Here is a 22,482-nt window from a genome sequence, read left to right as displayed (position 1 = left end):
ATCTAAGGTTGTGATGTTTTCCTAAGCCAGTGCACACGTCCATCCATTCATCCATCCATTCTCTACCGCTTTCAGGGTAACGGGGGGCTGGAGCCTATCCCAGCTGCACTCGGGCGAAAGGCAGGGTACAACCTGGACAAGTTGCCACCTCATCGCAGGGCCAACACAGACAGACAGACAATCCATTCACACATTAGGGTCAATTTAGTATCATTAATAATGCCTTTTGGAAGAAACATAATGTTTCTTACCTTGGGCTTTTTGTAAAAACCAGACAAATACCATCTGAGCACCTGCTTCATTCGACCATATGCACTGTCCTCCAGTGTAGCTCTGTGGAATGTAGTAAAAAGACATGTGGTGACGAAGAAATACATAACACCAAAAATCAGTGCAAAGTAATAGTAGAGTTGCTGACTGTGAAAGCAGATCAGCGTGATAGTAGTAGTCAGAGAGCTTATCCAGAAAGGAGCGAGGTTCCAGAATAAAGGTGGGCAGCACCACTTTTGAGAGGTCCATGCCTGGTCGTAGTTGCTTTAAAATACCCCAGATCAGACCCTTGTTCTCTTCTGAAACAGTCTCAACTTGTGATGCTTCCCCAGCCTAATGTGACACATGAAAACATACAGTCAGCTGCCAAGAGATGCGTCATAAGTCACAGCTGCAAGACGTTTTTTGCACTCATTGTAGAAGCACAACTGTAATTCAGACAACACACGATGGGGGCTCTACTCGTACAAAGGATCTCACCTCAGCCATCTCTTCCGTACCCTGTTCCACATAAACTGTCCCTTGTGGCATGGGAGGCATTGCCTCCTCTGATTGGTCCAAATCACTCTCCTCTGTTAACCTTCCTCCATTATCGTTTGCGGAGGCGTCCCAGTCATCATGACCGTCGCGCTCCGATTTATCTGAAAATCTGTCATGGTCCATATGGTTGTCCAGCAGCACTGACTCATTCAACCTTTAACAGAAGAGAAATCCACAAGAAGATGTAAGCTATATAAGCAGTAGCCGTTCTGTAATTCTGGGCGCCAAAGCAGGATTTAGCCTGGGTTAACAAATCAATGAATTACACAAATGTTTAAACCTCGGCCAAAGAATCCTAATATTGTTTATTTTTTTAGTAGTGTCACTGTAGCACTTTAATTCCCTTTCCTCCTAATGTTGTACTTAAATAATTAAGGTACTGCACAGAAGTAGATGGCATATATATTAAAATGCTATGTTACAACACAATACAATGAAGGTTGACGCAATGGTAATACACTCTTAAAGAAGGGCAGGGTTGTCAGTGGATATAAATGTACTCACTGTGTCGACACCCACTGTCAACCCAAGTCAGCTTTCAATACAGGGACACAAATGCAAATACGTCAAAGAAAAACAGTCTTCCACTATAGCACACTTTACTCTAGTTAAACAGGAAGAAACATTAAGCAATGATGTAATCACCATATTAAAGTGTGACATCAGGGTTCAAACAAAAAGGGAATTTGATTTTCAAAATACCCCAAAAAGACAGACCAGAGTAATCACATTTCAGAAGACCGTAAAATCACGAGATAATCAAATATTTAACTTTCTAGCAGCAGGCGCAATGTCTCTTACCTTTAAACCAAAATCGAAACATTGACAATCTCTTTCTATCCAAAGGAAACTAACTTGTTACCTCAGTAAATCCATACAAAGAGGGTCAAGTCTCCACCTAATTTGTAAATCAATAAGGGAAAAACTGTTTTCTTAACTGCCACACACTTAAACGTACTGTGTGCTGTTTGGAAACAACTGAATATTCTCCAATGTGGATAGTTCACATTCTTCCACTCTCTTCCTGCTTCTGTCAATCATGTGATCCTATTTTTAGTTGTGATTGGCTACAACAGGTAGAACTGATTTTATGCAGCTGCAGAGAAAGGCGTGGAGAAACTGGCTGCGGTGTTTACCGTACACAGGTGCTTTCCCAATAAAATATGAAAAAGCACAATTAAATAATTCAAAGTGCTATGTACACCTCCACAACATAATGTAATATCTCATAGCAGGGAAGTCTTTTAGCAACACCTGCTTTTTAGATCTAAAACAAGTCAACTACATTTGCTAATGCAGTTGTTATGTCATCATCTTGTAAAGAGAGCACACAGATCAATCACTGTTTCTATTAATTACAATTACACTCAGCTGGAAATATAATTTATGCATGCATGTACAGAGCACAGACCTTTTAAATGATATATCATATCAAATATATCATACAAATCAATACAATCAATTGGCATGTTAGTTAGGTGTGCAATTTGTAACAATAGAAATAGTTTTGTGTTTATGTTACACATGGAGGAATTTGAGTGACGGACCGGATGTTGACAGCTGCCGACCTATGTATGTGTCTGTGGTGTGTGAACAATAAAAAAAAAAAATTCAGTGATCAAGTGTAATGCTCAATCGTCCAGTTGTAGAGTTAAGAAACAGAACTAACTGAAACACATTTAAGGAAAGTGTCTATTAATGCCATGTCGCAAAAGCGCCACGATGAAGCGATGTCAGACGGCAGCTACGGACCTGTCAGCCGATTTTATCTTGCGTGAAAGCAACTTTATAAATTATTGTATTACTTCAAATGTTCACTTATATGAGTGGATTATCATTGGCCTTTGGATTAATGGATCACTATGAGGGAGGTTGATGAAGCGCGGTAGCGGCGGTCATGAGTTATGTGGCGTTCACTTGAAGCTGTATAACTTATTTGCATGCGTGACTTTGATGGACTCTTGAGGATGAATTGATGTGTTACAAACATTTGTGTGGTGTTGCTTTCTATTCGTAATTATTACAATCTGATTTGTTATGTTTATGCAGCAGCAGCTGAACCAAATGTGACAGCGTGTCATAATTACCAAGGTCAGTTGGATAAAAAAATATCAATAGCAGTACCGTTAGTCCAGAATCTTCATGGTCCAGGAAGACCAAACCAATTAGGAACCGGTACTAAAAAATACCGGTACTCAGTATTAGAGATGTCCGATAATGGCTTTTTTGCCGATATCCGATATTGTCCAACTCTTAATTACCGATTCCGATATCAACCGATATCGATATATACAGTTGTGGAATTAACACATTATTATGCCTAATTTTGTTGTGATGCCCTGCTGGATGCATTAAACAATGTAACTTTACCATTAATTGATTAACGTGGACCCCGACTTAAACAAGTTGAAAAACTTATTCGGGTGTTACCATTTAGAGGTCAATTGTACGGAATATGTACTGTACTGTGCAATCTACTAATACAAGTTTCGGGGGTGTATATTGTAGCGTCCCGGAAGAGTTAGTGCTGCAAGGGGTTCTGGGTATTTGTTCTGTTGTGTTTATGTTGTTTTACGGTGCGGATGTTCTCCCGAAATGTGTTTGTCATTCTTGTTTGGTGTGGGTTCACAGTGTGGCGCATATTTGTAACAGTGTCAGTGTGACCTGTATGGCTGTTGACCAAGTATGCCTTGCATTCACTTGTGTGTGTGAAAAGCCGTAGATATTATGTGACTGGGCCGGCACGCAGAGGCAGCGCCTTTAAGGTTTAGTGGTGCTCTGTACTTCTCCCTACGTCCGTGTACACAGCGGCGTTTTAAAAAGTCATACATTTTACTTTTTGAAACCGATACAGATTATTTCCGATATTACATTTTAAAGCATTTATCGGCCGATAATATCGGCAGTCCGATATTATCGGACATCCCTACTCAGTATACATCTATAGTGTTGACTCACTAAACATGCGTCTCGGCTCATATTACCAGCACGCCAGCATGCGCATGAAAGAAAATAAAGTACCGGTATTTTTCAAAGGCAGTATAGTACTTTTTTAAATTCATTAGTACCATGGTCCTTTGCTAGTACCTGTATAACATACAAACCTAATGGGTACTTAAATCTCAATGTACTCAATGGTACTTTAAAATCTGCGATGCACTGACACTGTAGTAAGTAAAACACGAAGTGGCAAGGGATCACTAACAATAAACTGAGATGGTATGTAGAGTATGCAGCTGTATGAGTGAGTGCAGTACTTACTGCAAAAGCTCGGACTCTGTGAGCGTGGTAGATTGCAAAAGATGTAAAAAGTGGGAAGACTCTGAAGTTGTGCTGAAATCTCCATCCTTTCCTGATTTGGCTGTTAGCTTGTAGAGACTGGAGCAACTGAGAGAAATCTCCAGGGCATCCATCCAACATCGACCTACAGAGGCAACCAGATTAAAGGAAGAGTTTGTACAATAAACTGTATATACAAAAAAACTAACAACTGTACTACATTGAGATAAAACTCTTACCATCAGACTCAGAAGTAGCTCTGATAATCAGGTAGTTGCTTGGTAAAGGCTGTGTGATGGATCCAACATTCTCTCCTTTAGGGCCCTAATCATATGAACAATAATAATGTAAAATGACAAACATCATCTACACGGATATTGTAAAAAGCAAATACAATAATGACGGAGAGCTAACACTAACATTCTTAATATTCATGGTATAGCATGGTTATGCTCCACCATTTTACACATATACTTAAGTAGTCCAGGAAGTCTTGTTTGTATTTTACAGTGATTCATACATACAGTACCTTAAGCTTTACATGGACTCATAAACAGAAACAAAGGGCATCGATCCAGCTTTCTAGCACAAACATTATACACAGCAATTAAGACGCCAAGACTACAAATATGTCTGACCTTAACAGCCCAAATGGACTTGTCCAGGGGATGGTAAAGCTTAAAGCAGAAGCCGTCCTTCTTAGAGGGCCTCTCGATGAGCTTGCAGGCACTCAGCAGGACGGTACCAACCCAGTGGTCTACTTTTGGGGTCTTATATATCAAGAGAACTCCAGGCTTCAAGACACACCAAAGTTTGGTCCAACTTTTTAAAGAGCCACGGATCTTAAGAGCAAAGAATTGGAAAGAGCAATTTCAATATCACTTAAAAATACAAATGTTGAACAGAGGTATTGTGGCCAACTCCTGGCATAGCAAAATCCAATGGATGTATGAATGCATTAATATAGTGAAACAGAACACATTTTTATCTAGTAAAGAACCAATGTTATCAAATTCAGATATAACTGCGAGTAGAGCACCATTTTTAGAAGGGTTGTTTTACTTTATATGTACTGTATTCCTAAATCACACCTGCAGCTGATTATTTATTGAATGGCTGTAGGTTAGATTGAAGCTTAGTAAGCCGGTTTTGCTAAACAAATATACTGTATTATATTTTTGTGCATCACTTTCGCCAACTTACCTTTAGCCAGTTGGACATAATGACAACGCTAGGGTCCTTCAGGGCGCTAAACAATTCTTTGGCTGCGCGTTTCTTTTCTTGCCGGTAATTTTGCTTTTGGACCTGAGAAGCAGGAAAATAATACATTACTTAATAAATGTACTGCGCAACAACAATTCACAAGTACAAACACTAGGTGGAAGCAGAGTACATTAAAAAGAAATAACTCATGCAGAGTGAGAAATACCAATGGATGTGTGTATGCACGAAATTGGTAGTCACTTAAGTACTCGAGGTGGATTTTGTATTACTCAAGACAGTGATACTTTTGACTAAGCTGACAGTTTTTATTGATGAATGGGTGATAAAACCTATGATGCAACACTTCCTTAATCCATACTAATCAAGAGTGTATAGGGAAAATAAGCTATATACCTTAAGAGACTCCTTTCGAGCAAGTTTTTCTGTCGGGGAGGGACAATCCTTCTCAAAACCATTAAACATCCTTGATTCAGACTGGAGCAGGGACACAAGAGATTAGCGTCAGGAGCAGAAACAAGAAAAGTTTATTTGCAACAGAAATATGTATTAATCACTCATGGTTCATTGAATTCGTTAATTCATTCATTTCAATTGAATTGAGACAGGTATGACACATTCTAATACATAGAGACAGGACAAATAGACATACGCAGGGGGGGCAAACACCAGGTAAATTCCAGGCTATAAAACCACCATTTTCCTATGCTTTAAACTCTGCAGTTCATAAAAAGATCCAGCTAATTTATGGATTTTTCTTCGCTAACGGCCATTATGTTTTGTATTCAACAAATAGTTTTCATAAAACACAATCAGAGACATTGAAAATGTGTGTTATTGTTTGTGCTCTGGCGCCATCTTTTGGACAAGTTTGCTCACTGCAGATGCTGCAGGGTGAACGTCTACAGCAGGGGTCCCCAAACTTTTTGACTCGGTTTTTTATTGGGTTGAAATAATTTGGCCGGGGTCCGGGCTGTGTGTGTGTGTTTGTGTGTGTATATATATATATATATATATATATATATATATATATATATATATATATATATATATATATATATATATATATATATATATATATATATATATATATATATATATATATATATATATATATATGTAAGAGTGAAACTCATGTGAATAATCACTGAATGGAGAACTGGGGGTGGGATTAAATAAATTATCTTCTTCCCACTCCCTTTCAGGCAAAACTGGGCAATCATGCATGACATACTATACATTACCTTTTGCACTATATTAATTTATATTATGTGTTGTCAACTTTGTACTTTTTTATGTCATTGCCTGAAATAAATAAATGAAAAAAAAAAAAAGAAAAATATATATATTTGATATATATATTAGATGTATATATATATATATATATATATTAGCACACTTTCCGCATGCGTGATGATGTCACGTTATCGATGAGAAAATGCATTTTTAGACAATATAATTTGCCTGAGCGGCTAGGAGACACTGTGAGTAGCAAGCGGTACAAAGTGGATGAGAAAAGACAGAAAAAAATATATATATTTTTTTTATACTTGGGACTTCCCGCGGGCCTGATTTTGGACGCTGGCCGTAGTTTGGGGACCCGTGGTCTACAGTATTTCCTTCTGTTTAGTGCTTTAAACCGGAGGTACAGGTGCCGTTCGGTCTTCTAGTCGTCCCTAACGTTTCTACTCGTATGGATTTTTAATTTATCACTATAAGCAACACTTGTAAGTTTTACGATATGACTAAAACTATTCATAACTATTAAACCGTCCCATGTGTGATGTCTGTCGGACTGTTTTCATGCATATTTGTACGCGCTATCGTAATGTAATCAAGCTAGTGTTGTTGGCATTAACCAACATGTTTACGAGTGTCTGTGTTAGTATTAACTTACAATGGCATTCTTTTTGTACTATTTCAGTTTCACAAATTCCCCAGTAAATTTGTGAAGTTATTGAGTCTGTTAAGCTGATTGGAGAGCTAAGTTCCGCAGCTAGTGGGTCCATGACCACTTGTTTGAAACAATTAAGGTATGTAAATAAACATTTACAAAATATTTCTGTGTAAAGACCTCATTTAACAATATATATATATATATACATATATATATATACACACACACACATATACAGTATATGTATATATATATATATATATATATTTGCGGCTTATAGTCTGGTGTGGCTAATATATGGGAAAAATATTGTTTTCTTCAAAAATGTTGTGGGTGCGGCTTATATACCACTGCGCTCTTTAGTCTGGAAAAAAACGGTAATTGCAATTGTTTCGCCTGAAGTGACCACATGACACTGATAAAAACAATTCCACAGCTTTTAGGGGACTCCACCACATTTGTGCTACATTTTTACACTCAAACAAATGGCCAGTTTGACACGTTAAAAAAAACATAATTCACTGAGAGAATTGCCCAATCAGGAATTGTGTTCTTACCTTGCTGCTTGGTGACTGGACAGGACTAAGTTCATTGGTCATCATGGAGAGATCCTGTCTGTCTGTCTCACTGCCTGGTGGAAACCCGCAACACACAGTCACACATAAACACATGACTTTAGGCAGCTGATGTACAATAAAAGAAAAAGGTCAAAAGTGACTAATGATCAGCAGCTTATTTCTGCTTATTATCATTTATCATTATTATCATTTGCCAAAATAAAGGCATGTCTGGTCTTGAATACTTTTTTCCAGCTGTGGTTTAATAAATGTTACTGTGAATGGACAATAAAGAATGTTTAAAAATAAATCTATAAAAAAACATATATATTCTAGTAAATAAACCCTTCATTTACACATGGCCACCTACCTGGACTGAGGTTGTAGAGGTTGTGGTCTCCAACAGATAAGTTCCTGGTGAGGGTACGAGGGTCAATTTTGGGTGGGGAAGTGGCATTTGGACACAGAGAATACCTCCGTTGGAATAAACTCTCCTCCTTCATCGTAACATTCAGCACACGCCCTCTGACAGACCACAGTGGAAAAGAGAAAGACAAAATCAGACATTCGATACAAGTAATAATAATTTTAATAATGGATTAGATTTGTATAGTGCTTTTCTAGAAACCCTGATGAATTTCCTGTTTTCACAGCAGTGACTTGGATGGCAGAAGCTGGATTCTGAGCCACGCTGCTATTTCGTAAGTAACCGCCGACTCATGTCGTTCCTCCCCTATTTTGAGTCTGTCTGGTCTCTTTGGTGCACTAATGAAGACATACTGGACAGTACAATAACTTGTCAAGGTCCCCGCGTGACATAGCAAATGGTAGCGACAAGCACTTCAGACTCCAATGAAGCACTCAGACTCCACATTTTCATTGACTCCATCTCAGAGATCACATCAAGTTCAACCCCATTAGCACTCTCCATATCCAGTGCCAAACAAATAGCATGTTATTCCACCATGGCTCCCCAATCTGCCTACGTCAACAGACTTGAGACCTTAGCATCACTACACATTGAGCAAAGGGATGCTGCTTTAAAGTGCCTCCACATCCACATGGATCCCATTAACTAATGGCCTGTGTATTCATGAGGGAAAATGTAACCAATTGGTGATTTTTGATTAAGGCAGACACAATGGAACCTCCATTTAACTCACTCAGACTCCTTCCTCTCAGCACGTTTAATCTCCCTTCTCCCCCCCCTGGTATTTTCCGACAATCATCTGAGAAAGCACAGACAAAATGGTACCCATTTATAGCATGTTTTAATAACTGCTGAAAGTCATGGCTTTTAGTATAAAGATCATTACACATTTTTAAAATTAAGGCTTTTTGTAAAACTGAGGAACACAAATGTAAATGGAGCATAACTGTTGCCAGCTGGGAATGTCGAGATAGTAGACCCCATACTAGGATCAATAATTTGAATTAATTTATGGCTCAGATCGGCTGTTCCGCCGTGTCCTTTTTTATGCTTTGCGGCTACACCTGACTGAATGTGACAGCGCTCGCGTGTCATAATTACGACGGTCAGCTGAATTAAAAAAAATAAAAAAGGTACCGAAAGCAGTATTATTAGTCCAGAATTTTACCAATTAGGAACCGGTACCTGAATATGCCAGTCCTCAATACACATCCCTACTTCATGTGCCCCAGTTTTTTGGGATACGAGTTGTCTCTTGGCTAATTGTTATGCTTTAGGTTGCGAGCAAATGTTCGGGTTACGAGCATCCCCACTGATAGTGCATGTAGCGAATGTCACAGTAAACCCTGAAAGATCTGACCAAACCATCAAGTGTCTTATATACTAGCATTAACTTATACCTAGATTATTAGGTATGTAACAGTATTGTAAATACCACGGTATTGCGGTTTGAAAATCCTCAGAATAAATCCGTGACGTGTAACGGTATCAAACGGAAAGTTGGTGAGTGTATTTTTTTTCTGGCACTTTTGTCGGTCTGAAAATAAACTGAATTTCCCCAAATCCTCTACGCAGTGTGGGTTCAACAAGGTGGGGAAGAAAAAGAGGAAGCATTTGGGAGAAGTGTGTTCGTAGGAGATAAGAGGAAATGTTTTTTTTGGACATTTCATCAAAATCGGTCCATAACTTTTTGAGTTATGTTGCAAAGAAACAATGGCAAAAACATAACCTCTCTGGCGTGCCGTGCCACCTCTGTCTGGAGCATTTCCAAACCGACATAGAGCTGGTCACCATGCACCACAGCGAAGGGAAAGTGCTCGGTGGGCTGCGGAAACTGCACACTGCGGCAAATACTAGTAATATGAGAAGCTACTTGATAAACCATCACCCGGAAAATATATTTGAACATAAGTTTGTGGGGGATTTACATTATGAAAAGTTAAATTGTTAGTTAACTTTTCGGACAATCAGCATTTTTCAAAGTAATAAAACATGTCTACTGCTTCTCAGAAAGTAAAACTTAAAAGACACTAAACTGTACATTATTGTTTTACACTTGTTGCTTTGGATGTTTACATTGTCATTGAAGACACTCAACTGTATGTTTTTTTGCTCGTAAGTCATTTGCTTGAAACAGTGTACGTTCCAGCACTATTATTTGCACTTAAAAATACATGTTAGTGTAGTAAAAATATGATTAGTATGTTTGAGCATTATGTTTGTTCAATTACAGTAACTGTGTTTATCCTGAACATTCCTGACACTTCATTTGACACATTATGGCATTTTTCCCAGCCTTTTTTTGGACAATACCCCAATAATATTGTACCGTGCCTTTAATACCGTAACAATTTCGTACCGTGAGATTTTGATATCAATACATCCCTACGAGATAAACGCAACTGTGTTTCTCCAATCACGGAATCCAAGAAAGTAAGTGTGAAGAACAGTGATTAAAAAAGCAGATAATGAATTAATTATTAAAAGAACTTAAAAACAAGGCTACGAGCATCACACGTTGCAATCTGCATCAGTCTGAAGCTGAATGAGTTGATAAAGACAGCCAAGGGCGGCAAAATATTTATTTTTAATGAAGGACATTTATCCATGAGAGTATGAAGAAGCTGTTGATGGTGTTTGACCGAGAAGCAACTCACAGGAGGTACCGTAGAGTCCACTATTTTATACTGTACATTGTTAATTGATTTCTTAAAAATACTGCAGTACATTCTATAGTTTTGTTTTTGATACAATATTAGGTATTTATAGATTATTTTTTTCATATTAAAAATCCTGCAACATGTTAAACATGGTGGTGTTTTTTGCGGGCTCAGCACATAATTGTATTTCAATTCATTGATTTGAGATACGAGTATTTTGGGTTACAGCTCAGTTTCAGAACCAATTAAACTCGTAAGCCGAGGTACTACATTTTGTGTAATTTCAATCAGAAGAGCATTTATGAAGTGACGTAGGACGGGAGAGCCTGACTCACACTTACCATTCTTATGGGGCTCAATGTCAAGGCTCTGTGTGGGACTGTCAGGTTTTTGCACACCAATTTAATTTAAGATGGACTTAAACTACAAATATTTGAGCATATAAAGAGACCTGGTGGTAAATCTTCATAAAAGGCATACAGACTGCTATTTGTACTGGCACTCACCATCTCCTTCCAACATGTACTACTCTACTCTTTCCTAGACTCATGCTTTAACTCTACCTTTAATTTTTTATCAAATGCAGTGAGGGAAATGGGATACCAAAAAGGTAGACTACTTCTTCAAACACTTAGGCTGTCTTTCTCCTTTTTAAGGAGGGCTATAAATAGCAATACTTTGCTGCAGTGCATGTGTAGCTGAGATCAGCTAACAATGAAAGCTGTTGTTGAAGATTTTAAACACAACAGCACACAGAACTGTCTTAGCTACACAGAAATTTGAACACACACAAATAGTGCAAGTCCTGAGGTGGGTCAATATATCGAGGTCAGGGGTCAGACATCACAGCTGCAGTGCACAATTTTTGTTCAAGGAAAAAACTCAACAGGCAGGCTAGACTAAGCATGAGTATCTTTGCATGCATTAATTTTGTGTTGTGGATGAAAGTCAGTTGTGCCTATATTGAGGACATGCTGGTGCTTTCCGCACGCGTTTGGAAACATTGTAAATATTTTTTGGAGGCCCATGTCCACACGGATGCCAACATTTTAAAATTGCATGTACAGTATACTTTTCTTCTTGTCCACACACAAACATATACTTTTGTACTTAAAAACACAAGCTTTTGAAACTCTCAAAAGGGAACTGTATTTTTGGGGGAATTTTGTTTTAACATTCACAATCCTTATGAGAGACAAGAACATGTGTGTGTTCTTGTCTCTCATAAACTTTTTTAATGCATTCCACAGTAACTTGTAAATAATGTCAGCTAACAATGCAGCTAATTGGAGCCATGATGTCATTAGTGTCTATTGTGCAGATAAACCCACTAAAAACATTTAAAAAGTGCCAACCATACCCCATTTACATTTTGGGACCTCAATATTAAAACCATGTATTAGCGATATTGTTATTTTAAGCGTTAACGTTCATTTTAGAGCCTGTGAGCTGGGGAAAGTTAAATCTAGATTATAAATCATGCCTCTCAACTGGATAGTAGATGGTTGTGGACATAAACCAAAACGTTGAACTACTTGGACAGCCAACTTAGACCCTGAGACAACAAAAAACACGAAAAGACGCTCGTATGCGCCCACCTTTTTTTGGAAACCCTTCGCAAGGATTATGATATCTTCTTCTAAATGGCAATATGCAGTATGAACATCATCAGTAGGCATCCCAGTGAAAGCAGACATTGTACAGTAAGTGTTTGTTTTATTATGTTTGTTGTCTCTCATGAAGTCAGCTATGACATTAGTAGTAGTTGTTGTTGAAGGAAAAAGCAAAGGTTGTGATCCATCCATCCATTTTCTACCGCTTGTCCCGTTCGGGGTTGTGGGGGGGGGGGGGGGGGGGGGGGGGGGGGGTGCTGCTGATGTGTTTGTGAAATTAATGCTGCGGCGTATGCTTAAAATGAGCAAAATACTTAAATATTACATGTTATTATGAATGTTCCTGTTACCAAATTACATATATACTTAAAGCGTGTATATAAAAAAAAACCTGATGAATGTGTTTGGATGTTTTTCCCTATAGGTGGAATCGAACGACTTCCCTCGGGTCCATTGTTCGCTGACTTTTGCCAGTGTTTATTTACGAGTTAAAATGCATAAAAAAAGAAAAATGTGTGTACCGTATTTTTCGGACTATAAGTCGCAGTTTTTTTCATAGTTGCGACTTATACTCAGGAGCGACTTATGTGTGAAATTATTAACACATTACCGTAAAATATAAAATAATATTATTTAGCTCATTCACGTAAGAGACTAGACGTATAAGATTTCATCGGATTTAGAGATTAGGAGTGACAGATTGTTTGGTAAACGTATAGCATAACATGTTCTATATGTTATAGTTATTTGAATGACTCTTACCATAATATGTCACGTTAACATACCAGGCATGTTCTCAGTTGGTTATTTATGCGTCATATAACGTACACTTATTCAGCCAGTTGTTCACTATTCTTTATTTATTTTAATTTGCCTTTCAAATGTCTATTCTTGGTGTTTTATCAAATAAATTTCCCCCAAAAATGTGACTTATACTCCAGTGCGACTTATATATGTTTTTTTTCCTTCTTTATTATGCATTTTCGGCCTGTGCGACTTATACTCCGGAGCGACTTATACTCCGAAAAATACGGTATGTATTGATTTTGAATGATAGTATTCCAAAATAAAATGCAGTTCCTTTTTATTTGTTTGTGTGTGGAAGAGTAAAACGAAACTTTTAGGTTGGTGTAATTAATAGGGAATTAACGATATGAAAATTCTATATCACATTTAGTGTAACCAAAATTATCATGGTTATCATTACTGCTGCAGTATTGTTGAAGATTTCCCTTCTTGAATTACTTATATTTAGATGATCATAGTCAAACAATAGACAGACTAAAATAGTCACATTTAAATGAAAAGTAATTGTTTCTTTGTATCACTTCAAATTTGTATTTGTTGAAATCTTGCTTTTCTAAATAAATGTTTACGTAAAGTGATACAAGTTTAGGTAATTTAATTTAAAAAACTTTGATCTACAGTCCGTAAGAAAATGATTTTTCATGCCATGTTTATTTAAAAGACAAAGAAGAGAGTGTGTGTAAGTTGATACTTATTTCTGCTCCTTTCCATTGATGAGTTAAAATGTTATGTTGTTTGTTTTGACATTGAATAAAATAAAATAAAAATGGAAAAAAAACGAAAATGGAAATGAGCGAAAGACAAAAGCTAATCATTCAAATAAAATCTCAAACTGCCCTTCTCAATACTGAAATAAAACATTTGCACGCAACTGTGCTTAACCTACTGCATGTAAACATGACCTCAAGTTCACAAGGAAAGGCTAACATCCACCTCCACTAGCAATGCCTGCTAAACTACAGCTCTGCTAATATTTACCAAATGATATGAGCACCTTGTGGAAAAGATAACAGCAAAAACAGCAGCGCCTGCCCAGTCAATACTACGCATTCCTGTGTCAAACATTAACCTTCAACTATGAATAGGACGGCAGGTAAAACAACCACAGGCAAAATGTCTGACCCAAAGTTACTCCACCAGGGTACATATAGTAGGAACAGATGTGTGTCTGTGTAAAGTTAATCAAAGTCGGTACCCTGTTGACATGTTCTAATGTGCATACGGTTTATATGTTTAATGACTTTTTTCATAAACTCTCTTTCAAGGCTGTTCTGCCTCTGTGCTTCAATGATAGAAACACATGTTTACATTTCTATCAATGCCATGAAATCCTGCATTTAAGTGGGTCTTTTCCAGGGCTGCAACAACTAATCGATTAAATCGATTACTAAAATAGTTGGCGATTAATTTAGTCATCGATTCGTTGGATCTATGCTATGCGCATGCGCAGAGGCTACCTTTTTATTTTTTTTATAAACGTTTATTTATAAACTGCAACATTTACAAACAGCTGAGAAACAATAATCTAAATAAGTATGGTGCCAGTATGCTGTTTTTTTTCAATAAAATACTGGAAAGGATAGAAATTTAGTTTGTCTCTTTTATCCGATTATTAATCGATTAATCAAAGTAATAATCAACAGATTAATCGATTATCAAATTAGTAGTTAGTTGCAGCCCTTGACTCTTTTCTAGCACATTTAACCAGAAAACACTGTTTTCCGATTGATACACAAAACAAAAACAAATACCATATTGGAGCAGAAGGGAACATGGTACCATGCTGGCTGCTGGCAGGACTGCTACAACTATTTCTAACATCAACACTATTTTCCTGTCCATTTCCACAGATTATGTCTGATAGCACAAGGTGTTGGGCACATCACGTCCGGTTAATGTGATGTCATGCAAATTCACTTTGTGATGACATATTCCTTCGATTATTGATTGCTTGCTCTGTGCTAAGACAGCACAGCATGTAGGTTCAATGTGCAAAATTGTATATCTTAGTTGTTTAGACAGCAATGTGTTGATACAAGTTACAATTTTGGAATGTATTTTTTTCATGAGAAAAGAGGTTAATGTCACTTGTATTCATGTTAGCAGTTGAGCTAGCAATAAATGAGCGGGTGTCACCCGTCCTTGAGTTTATCAAAGTGTTATCAATCACGGTTTTACGATGATTTTAATTCATAGCAGTAATACTAACTGTGGGGCTTTCTATTGTGGTTTATCAAGACGCTGTTTATCGTTACATCCCTACTAGGTTGTATTCCGTCACGTGACTTTAAAACGGAAATAACTCAAGTGGTGAGCCACCAAACCAATATGGCTACTATGCAGCAAACAAATTGTGAACTATCTGAGTAAGCAAGGGGCCTATATCTTATTAAAAGCAGACTTGAGTAAAAAAAAAATCAAACTAAGCAATGGAATCTATCACTGTATGTTATCAAAAAAAGATTTGTTGAGTGAGGATTATCCTTCGGTCGCATACCCAGACATGTCGATCTATCTGGTGCTCCAGACATCATTCTATACAAAAAAAAAACTTGGAAAAGCATGAAGGTCTACAGCTTCTCTTTTTGTGGCTAGGCCAAGGAAATGGATATCAAGATTCTCCCGGATAAATCATGCATTGTTTTTTCTCATGACTTGACTTAACGTCTACTGTCATGTTTGTTGCACGCACCGTTTACGAGTATGCATGTTTTGCCCCCGTCTTTATCGATATATATTTATATAACAGATGTCAAATTTTTTTTATTTTTTTTCATTCATTCAATGTCAAACAAAAACCAACAGATGTCAACATTGTGTGTGTGCTGAAAGCTTAATTTATGATCGCTACCTTTGGTAAAAGTTTCACTCTTATGTTTTGCTCACATTTGCTTTTTTTATTGAGACACGCAGAGTTGGTGCTTTACAAAACTACAAACTACAATAAGATACTAATAATATCAAGATAATACTTAAATGGGAAACACTAAATGTTAAAAGCATATCAAGCGAACCTTTAACAAAGTGATCATTGCAAACTTGTGTGTTCTTTCACTCGATCTGCTCCCTTTGACTGGAGTGTGTGCCACTTTTCTCGTCGTTTTTTGTAAAATCTTGCACTCTCAACTTTCTTGATTACTGTTGTTGACTCTCGAGGAACTCTGAAAAAACGTTAATCTTTTTCGCATTTTGAATGGTTCCAACAGCATAAAACAACGCAAGCATAGAGCATTTTTCCTTTGAGAGAGGCAAAATGCCGCCCAGAACGATATGACAACAGACACTCGCTGGCCCACCACTTCGATTCTCACATATTTATATGAGCCGGACGTGACGTCAGGTGAATACAACCATTTGGATATAATATAATTGGTAATGGATTTGCTTTGGTGTAAATTTAGCTCCACAATCACGTTGATAACCTACTTTCTGCGTATGTCTGCAAGCCTTTCGTTTGGAGAGGAGTTCTCTTTAGAATGCAATTGAAATTCTCCATGTGTCGTATTGTCAAAAATAATTTATCTTTTGAATATATACACTGTTAAAAACATGTTTTGAAGCAAAACATGATATCACTATAAAAATTTTTTTTAGACACAATCCAAAATAAACTTAACAGTATAAAGATTAACTGGTCACTTTAGGTACCAAGACCATTGTTACAACATTATAAGTCAGAAACGCTGCAAATAATCATGTGTGCCCTTTAATTATCATGACAAATATTTGTTGAAGATACATCTCATCACGTGAACAAGTCATAGTGACTGCCCGTCCAGCAACTCAAGCCGCAAGCTCTAAAGGTAGCAAGATGCAGAGATTTTATGAGTATTTCTATGTTATACTTTGTGAACCCCTCTGTTTATCTTTGTCAACACTCAACACAATGGAAATTAAAGATGCAAGGTGAGTGTTATTAGAACAGGAAATAATGTATTTGTAAAAGTTACTCTTATTGTAAATCTGAATAGAAGGCATTTACAAAGGTGGGCGGTACAACCTCTGAACGAGTCATACACACAGGAAGTAATGTAAAAAAGCCGACCAATCACATCTTTTACAGTCTGCATCCCGAAAGCACAAGATTATTTTGGAGGTACATGTCAAGTTACAAGTTAAGTTAAGCACTTGTATTTGTTTGTGTAGGTGAAATGTTCAAAAACAAGGCGCATAGCAGGGATGGCGGCCTGTGGCCATCCATAATCACCTTTGCACACCATGGCCCACAGTTGTGGACCCTCCGCCGACTTGCGGTGACGCTCAGCAGAGTTGGATTGCATTCCACTTTCGTCTGACTAAATCTCACTCCCATGCCAAATGCCTCACCTTTGGGTCCACTTTGAGGCAGTCTACTTTCTGTCAATCACTTAAAAGTGTAGTGTGGGAAATCAGCATGCAGCGATGCCCAACAGAACAGTATCGTCCATAGAGTTAAGTCCAACACGAATGCATGTGCTGCATTTTTAAGGACTTCCTAAAACGTTTTGCTCTCAGCCGCAATGTCTTTTTTGGATTTAAAGGGGACCTATATTGCGAAACCAACTTTTCTTACTCGATGGTACCTGCTTTTGTGTATCAAGGATCCCCGAAGGTCTCGAAAATTTGAAATTAAGCGGTGGAAGCATGGCTGAGATATTTGTAAAATAATCTTGCCTTCCTTCATACTACCTCCAAGCGAGCTGTTTGGAATTTGCTCCGTCCTATGACGTTTTCTGACCTGTAATGTCAGCGGATATCTCCACATATGGTACAAATGTACCCAAAGATCTTTGCACGAATCCGCCAATGTAGTCAAAGACTGTAGTCAATAAGCTCCTTTTTCTTCATCCTCCTGTTGTGGGGCAGACTGACTCGTACATGCACATGCATCCTCCGCTGTTGCCATTTCCAATACAAAGTAGCGTATAGTTCAAACTTACATCTCTTTATACTACATTTTATTTAGATAAGTATTTTATTCAAGACATAAGTTTTAAGTTTTCACTTTATTAATTTTAATGTTGGGGATTATTATTTATTTGCATGTAATGTGCAGTGTTACAATGTTTTGTTTACAGAACTATTTTGTTAAAGACAAAAGTATTGCTTACCAAAGATAGCTCTTAATTTAGTTATTTGAAAATTATTCCATAAAAAGCACAATTTATATCTGGTCCAAAAAAACCATTATGCAAATTAGAATTTTGCTAAGAGTAAGATGCAGTGTATGCAGTGTCATTTCAAGCTACTACTTTTTGATCAAATAAAATAAAACCTTTTTTTGAATTATCTCTGTCATTTGTATTCAATGGTTTCTTTAAAAAGTAGGGGGAATGACATTTTTTCTGAAAAAAATCAGCGATTTTATTTTTAGGCCATATGGCCCAGACCTAGAACTACCATTACATGTGTAGACACAAGGTAGTGTTTAAATTGTAGTAAAAAAAAAAAATCGAAAAAATCATAATATGACCTCTTTAATTGAAAGCCACACAACTGATAATCCTAGATACAGTCGCTGCTGGATAACATTTCTGGAGCGGAGTCTGGAATGGACTGTTTAAATCGGAGGCTAATATCGGACATTTTTTATCCATCCATCCATCCATCCATTTTCTACCGCTTGTCCCGTTTAATCCAAACCGATACATTTGATACAATGTTTTGGTTGATATCGGACCAATATCTGATATCAGATCAGGACACCACTAGTTAAAATTATATGAATAATGCTCATCGTTACTCCAAGTTCAAATATGTTTTCCCCACCCCAAGTAAGGATCACACCGGAGAAAATAACTTGAATGTGTCCAGACAGACTTTCCTTCAGATTGATATCAGTGGGTCTGTGGGCAAGCATTGTCTCAGCCAGAGTTGCTTTGCGGTCAGATCTAATCTTAAAACAGGGGTCTCCAAAACGGCGTTCAATAGCTACCTGTAGCTCACCAGAGGGTTCTAAACATGTGATGTGTTAAGCACAGCAAACTGATCATTTATGCTGGTCAAATGACCTAATATTTTGAATGACTCTTTTACCTGAAAAATGTGTACTTAGGGTTTCTACTCAGGTATCAGAAAATCTAATGTCTTAGAATTAAGCCCTCTAAATAAACATCCAATTCTGAATTGGTTTATCAATAGAAAATAAGCAGAACACATATTTCAAATTCTATCTCTTTAAAACATGCTGTAAAAATGCGTATCCTCTGAAAATATGCCTTATAATAAATAGCCACAAACTGGGGGATTATTATTTTTAATCAGGATACTGTTGAAAAATAGTTAAACGTTTTATTGAATAATTAATGAACATCATTCTAGGAATACAAATGATGCATGTGTTCTGAAATGGAAGACTGATTTAAACATTTTAGAAAGAGACATGTCATTTAATAATATTTTGAAAAATGCCAATAAGCCCTTTAGATGCATTAAAAATAGGCTGAGTCAATTAAACATCTTGAATAGATTGTATTTTACACCGTCACAGTTGTTTAAAATGGGTACAGTCGATAGTAAGTTATGTATAAAGTGTCAGGCAGCAGAAGGAACTCTTATTCATTTAATGTGGAAATGCCAGAAAATAAGAGTTGTGGTCTAAAGCGAGAATTGCCTAGTTTGTCCATCCTAGGCCACCATAGGTCACATGAGGTGTCTGCGTCACGAGTGTTGCTAATGTTAGCCAACACGTGTGTCGAACTGGAGACGACTGAAAAATAAAGGAGTTAAGCAAGCTGAGCTTCCTCATTAACATGACATGGTGTCAGAGTAAAGGACTACATTGCTACAGTGACAAAAGAATGGCAGAGCTGTTTGATTTAGCCGTCCAGCAGAGTGGAGGCAGCGCTTTTCACATGTTTTGGACCTTACAAGACCTCTTGTATCCAGTTGGAAAGCCAGAGCTGAGGAAAATAAACACACGGTCGTAGCAATGTATCACCAAAGCTTTCCAATTGGCCCGCTGTTCATCACCCAAATAGGCTTGATGAAACCATTGAAACTAGGGTTGATCATGTATGCAGTACTCCTGCCACCCCACACGGGGCAACAGCGAGACCTATGTGTCACAATGAAGCAGCAGTGGGGTGAGTAGAAGAAGACTACCCATTCAACCCTGGAAATAAAAATCTAAATAAATTGCAAAAATCTGACTTTTAACAACTGGACAAGAAAGTATGAATGTTCTGTCCTGAGGAAGCGCTCGAGTCATTGTTTTCTGGCGGACCTTTTAAGCGAAGGACACACTGATCGAGACAAGCAGCAGCAGAAATCCCAGCGTGTAAGATTCATCACAAAACTTTGTCAAACATTTGTAAGTAGATATTGTGCATGGAAATATTTAGTTTGTTTTGTATTGAAATTGCTGACTTCGTGATGTCTTTTGTATTTGTGTTTTTTTTTGTCTGGAAGTAACTCTGTGGAGCAAACCAACGCTAATTGTGATAAGTCACATACAGTGTGTGCAATGTTTGGTGTGTGAATGTCGTGTAATTTCTATATGTGTAAATATTTGTAGTTTATTGTGGCAATATATTGACACTAAACTTATTTTATTCACGTAAAATACACAGTGAACATTATTTATGTAAAATACACAATGGACATTTTACTTTTGTTATGTTTATTTAATGTTTGTTTTCAGTCTTACAAACCTAAATGAAGGAAGAAATGTAAAGAAATAAAAAGAAGGAAAATAGTTCAAAAGAAGGTACATTTATCCTCGACAAAAACTAGAGCTTTTTTTCTCCATACGGTTAACTAGCTGCACACGGTGGAAACGAGTAGCTAAGGCAGAATAATGGATTTATTGACAGGGCAGTGTGAAAGCCCTTGTGTTTACTTTGCAATTATGTAAACACAGTCTCAAAGAAACATAACCTGCAGAGGCACTTTCTGACGAAATATACACATTTCAATGTCCGGCCCCCGAGCACTTGGGCTCTTGAAACTGCAGCCCTTTTCATTATCTAGTTGAATAGCCCTGACGTATTGACTATCTCCCAGTCCTACAATAGTATGACAGTTTTTAATGTCTCTGGACATGGTATTTAAAGGGGAAAGGCACTTTTTGGGGAATTGTGTCTATCACTCACAATCCTTAACAGGACAAGAACACATAGGTTCTTTTTTTAATGCATTCTAAATTGTAAATAAATGTGATCAAAAGTCCACTTACTATGGAGCCTATGGGAATCACTCTATTCTGCCAACAAAGCCCTTACAAACATGTAAGTATATATGTAATGTAGTAGCGGTCACATTTATAATAACATTTAATAATCATGTACTTTGCACGCGGCGTGTTGATTTAAAAAATATATCACAACGTTCGATTTTTTTTCAGCAACATCATTGATTACCACTCACCGCAGACTTCATGAGATCCAACAAACATAATAAAACATCACTTACTGTGCAACGTCTGCTGTCATTAGGATGCCGACTGACAAAATCTTGTTATATTGCCGTTTAAATGAAGAATGACTCATAACCCGCGCAAAGGAAAGGGTGGTGGGAACAAGCGTCGTTTTGTGTCGTTCTCGCCATTTCTGGGTCTAAATTGGCTGTCAAAGTGTACCAACATGTCTCATTACATCCTTATCCTTCTACTATCCAGTTAAGAGGCATGATTTATGATCTACAATAAATTTCTACGAGCAGGGAAGCATGTTACCACTTGATGATGTAAACATAGGCACACACGCTAGTGATCACGATGCCGCTATAACTAGTTTGTCTGGGTTAGCGTTTATAACAACAATAATACTAATACCTGGTTAATATTTAAGTCACAAAATGTAAATGGAGTATTGTTGGCACTTTTTGGATGTTTTTTTTTTTTTTTTAATGGGTTTTATGGGCAGAATAGAGTAACTCCCATTGGCTCTGCTGTAAGTGGACTTATATTCAAATTTTTTTATGAGTTAGAATGCATTAACAAAAATACATCCGTCGTCATGTCTTTCATGCCGATTGTGAACGATAGGCAAAATTCCAAAAAAAGTGCAATTCCCCTTTAATGCTTTTTAATGCCATTTGATCCATTTATTTTTGCTAAAACCATTTAATGATTTTCAAAGCCCTGCAGAAACCCTGGTACTAATTTGCACATTAGTGTAAAATAGTAACTGGGAAATGGTTCTCAAAGTTCACCTAAAGCTGTTCAAAAAGTTACATCGTTCAACAACACACTTAAGATAACAATGGTTAGTGTTACTTCAACGTCATT

General features: G+C 37.3%; 1 protein-coding gene across 2 annotated transcripts in view; it reads right to left on the bottom strand.

Annotated features, from left to right (window-relative positions):
• osbpl5 (oxysterol binding protein-like 5) overlaps positions 1-22,482 on the bottom strand; it is an 82,811-nt gene that overhangs the window by 11,144 nt on the left and 49,185 nt on the right. The window contains exons 3-13 of one of the 2 annotated variants that reach the window (XM_062036026.1): positions 8,239-8,289; positions 8,135-8,178; positions 7,765-7,838; positions 5,707-5,787; positions 5,293-5,394; positions 4,728-4,931; positions 4,329-4,413; positions 4,072-4,234; positions 751-964; positions 419-603; positions 252-333 (exon numbers count right to left, since the gene is read on the bottom strand). In XM_062036026.1, the coding sequence (XP_061892010.1) occupies positions 252-333; positions 419-603; positions 751-964; positions 4,072-4,234; positions 4,329-4,413; positions 4,728-4,931; positions 5,293-5,394; positions 5,707-5,787; positions 7,765-7,838; positions 8,135-8,178; positions 8,239-8,267 (1,263 nt within the window). In that variant the 5' untranslated portion in view covers positions 8,268-8,289. Of the gene's footprint in view, positions 1-251; positions 334-418; positions 604-750; positions 965-4,071; positions 4,235-4,328; positions 4,414-4,727; positions 4,932-5,292; positions 5,395-5,706; positions 5,788-7,764; positions 7,839-8,134; positions 8,290-22,482 lie in introns of both variants that reach the window. The other variant, XM_062036025.1, reaches the window with a different exon arrangement.

Source organism: Entelurus aequoreus, linkage group LG24 (genome assembly GCF_033978785.1).
Source record: "Entelurus aequoreus isolate RoL-2023_Sb linkage group LG24, RoL_Eaeq_v1.1, whole genome shotgun sequence".
Classification (NCBI taxonomy): Eukaryota; Metazoa; Chordata; class Actinopteri; order Syngnathiformes; family Syngnathidae; genus Entelurus; species Entelurus aequoreus.
Note: the sequence above shows the minus strand (reverse complement) of the source record. Positions and strands in the feature narration are given on the sequence as shown.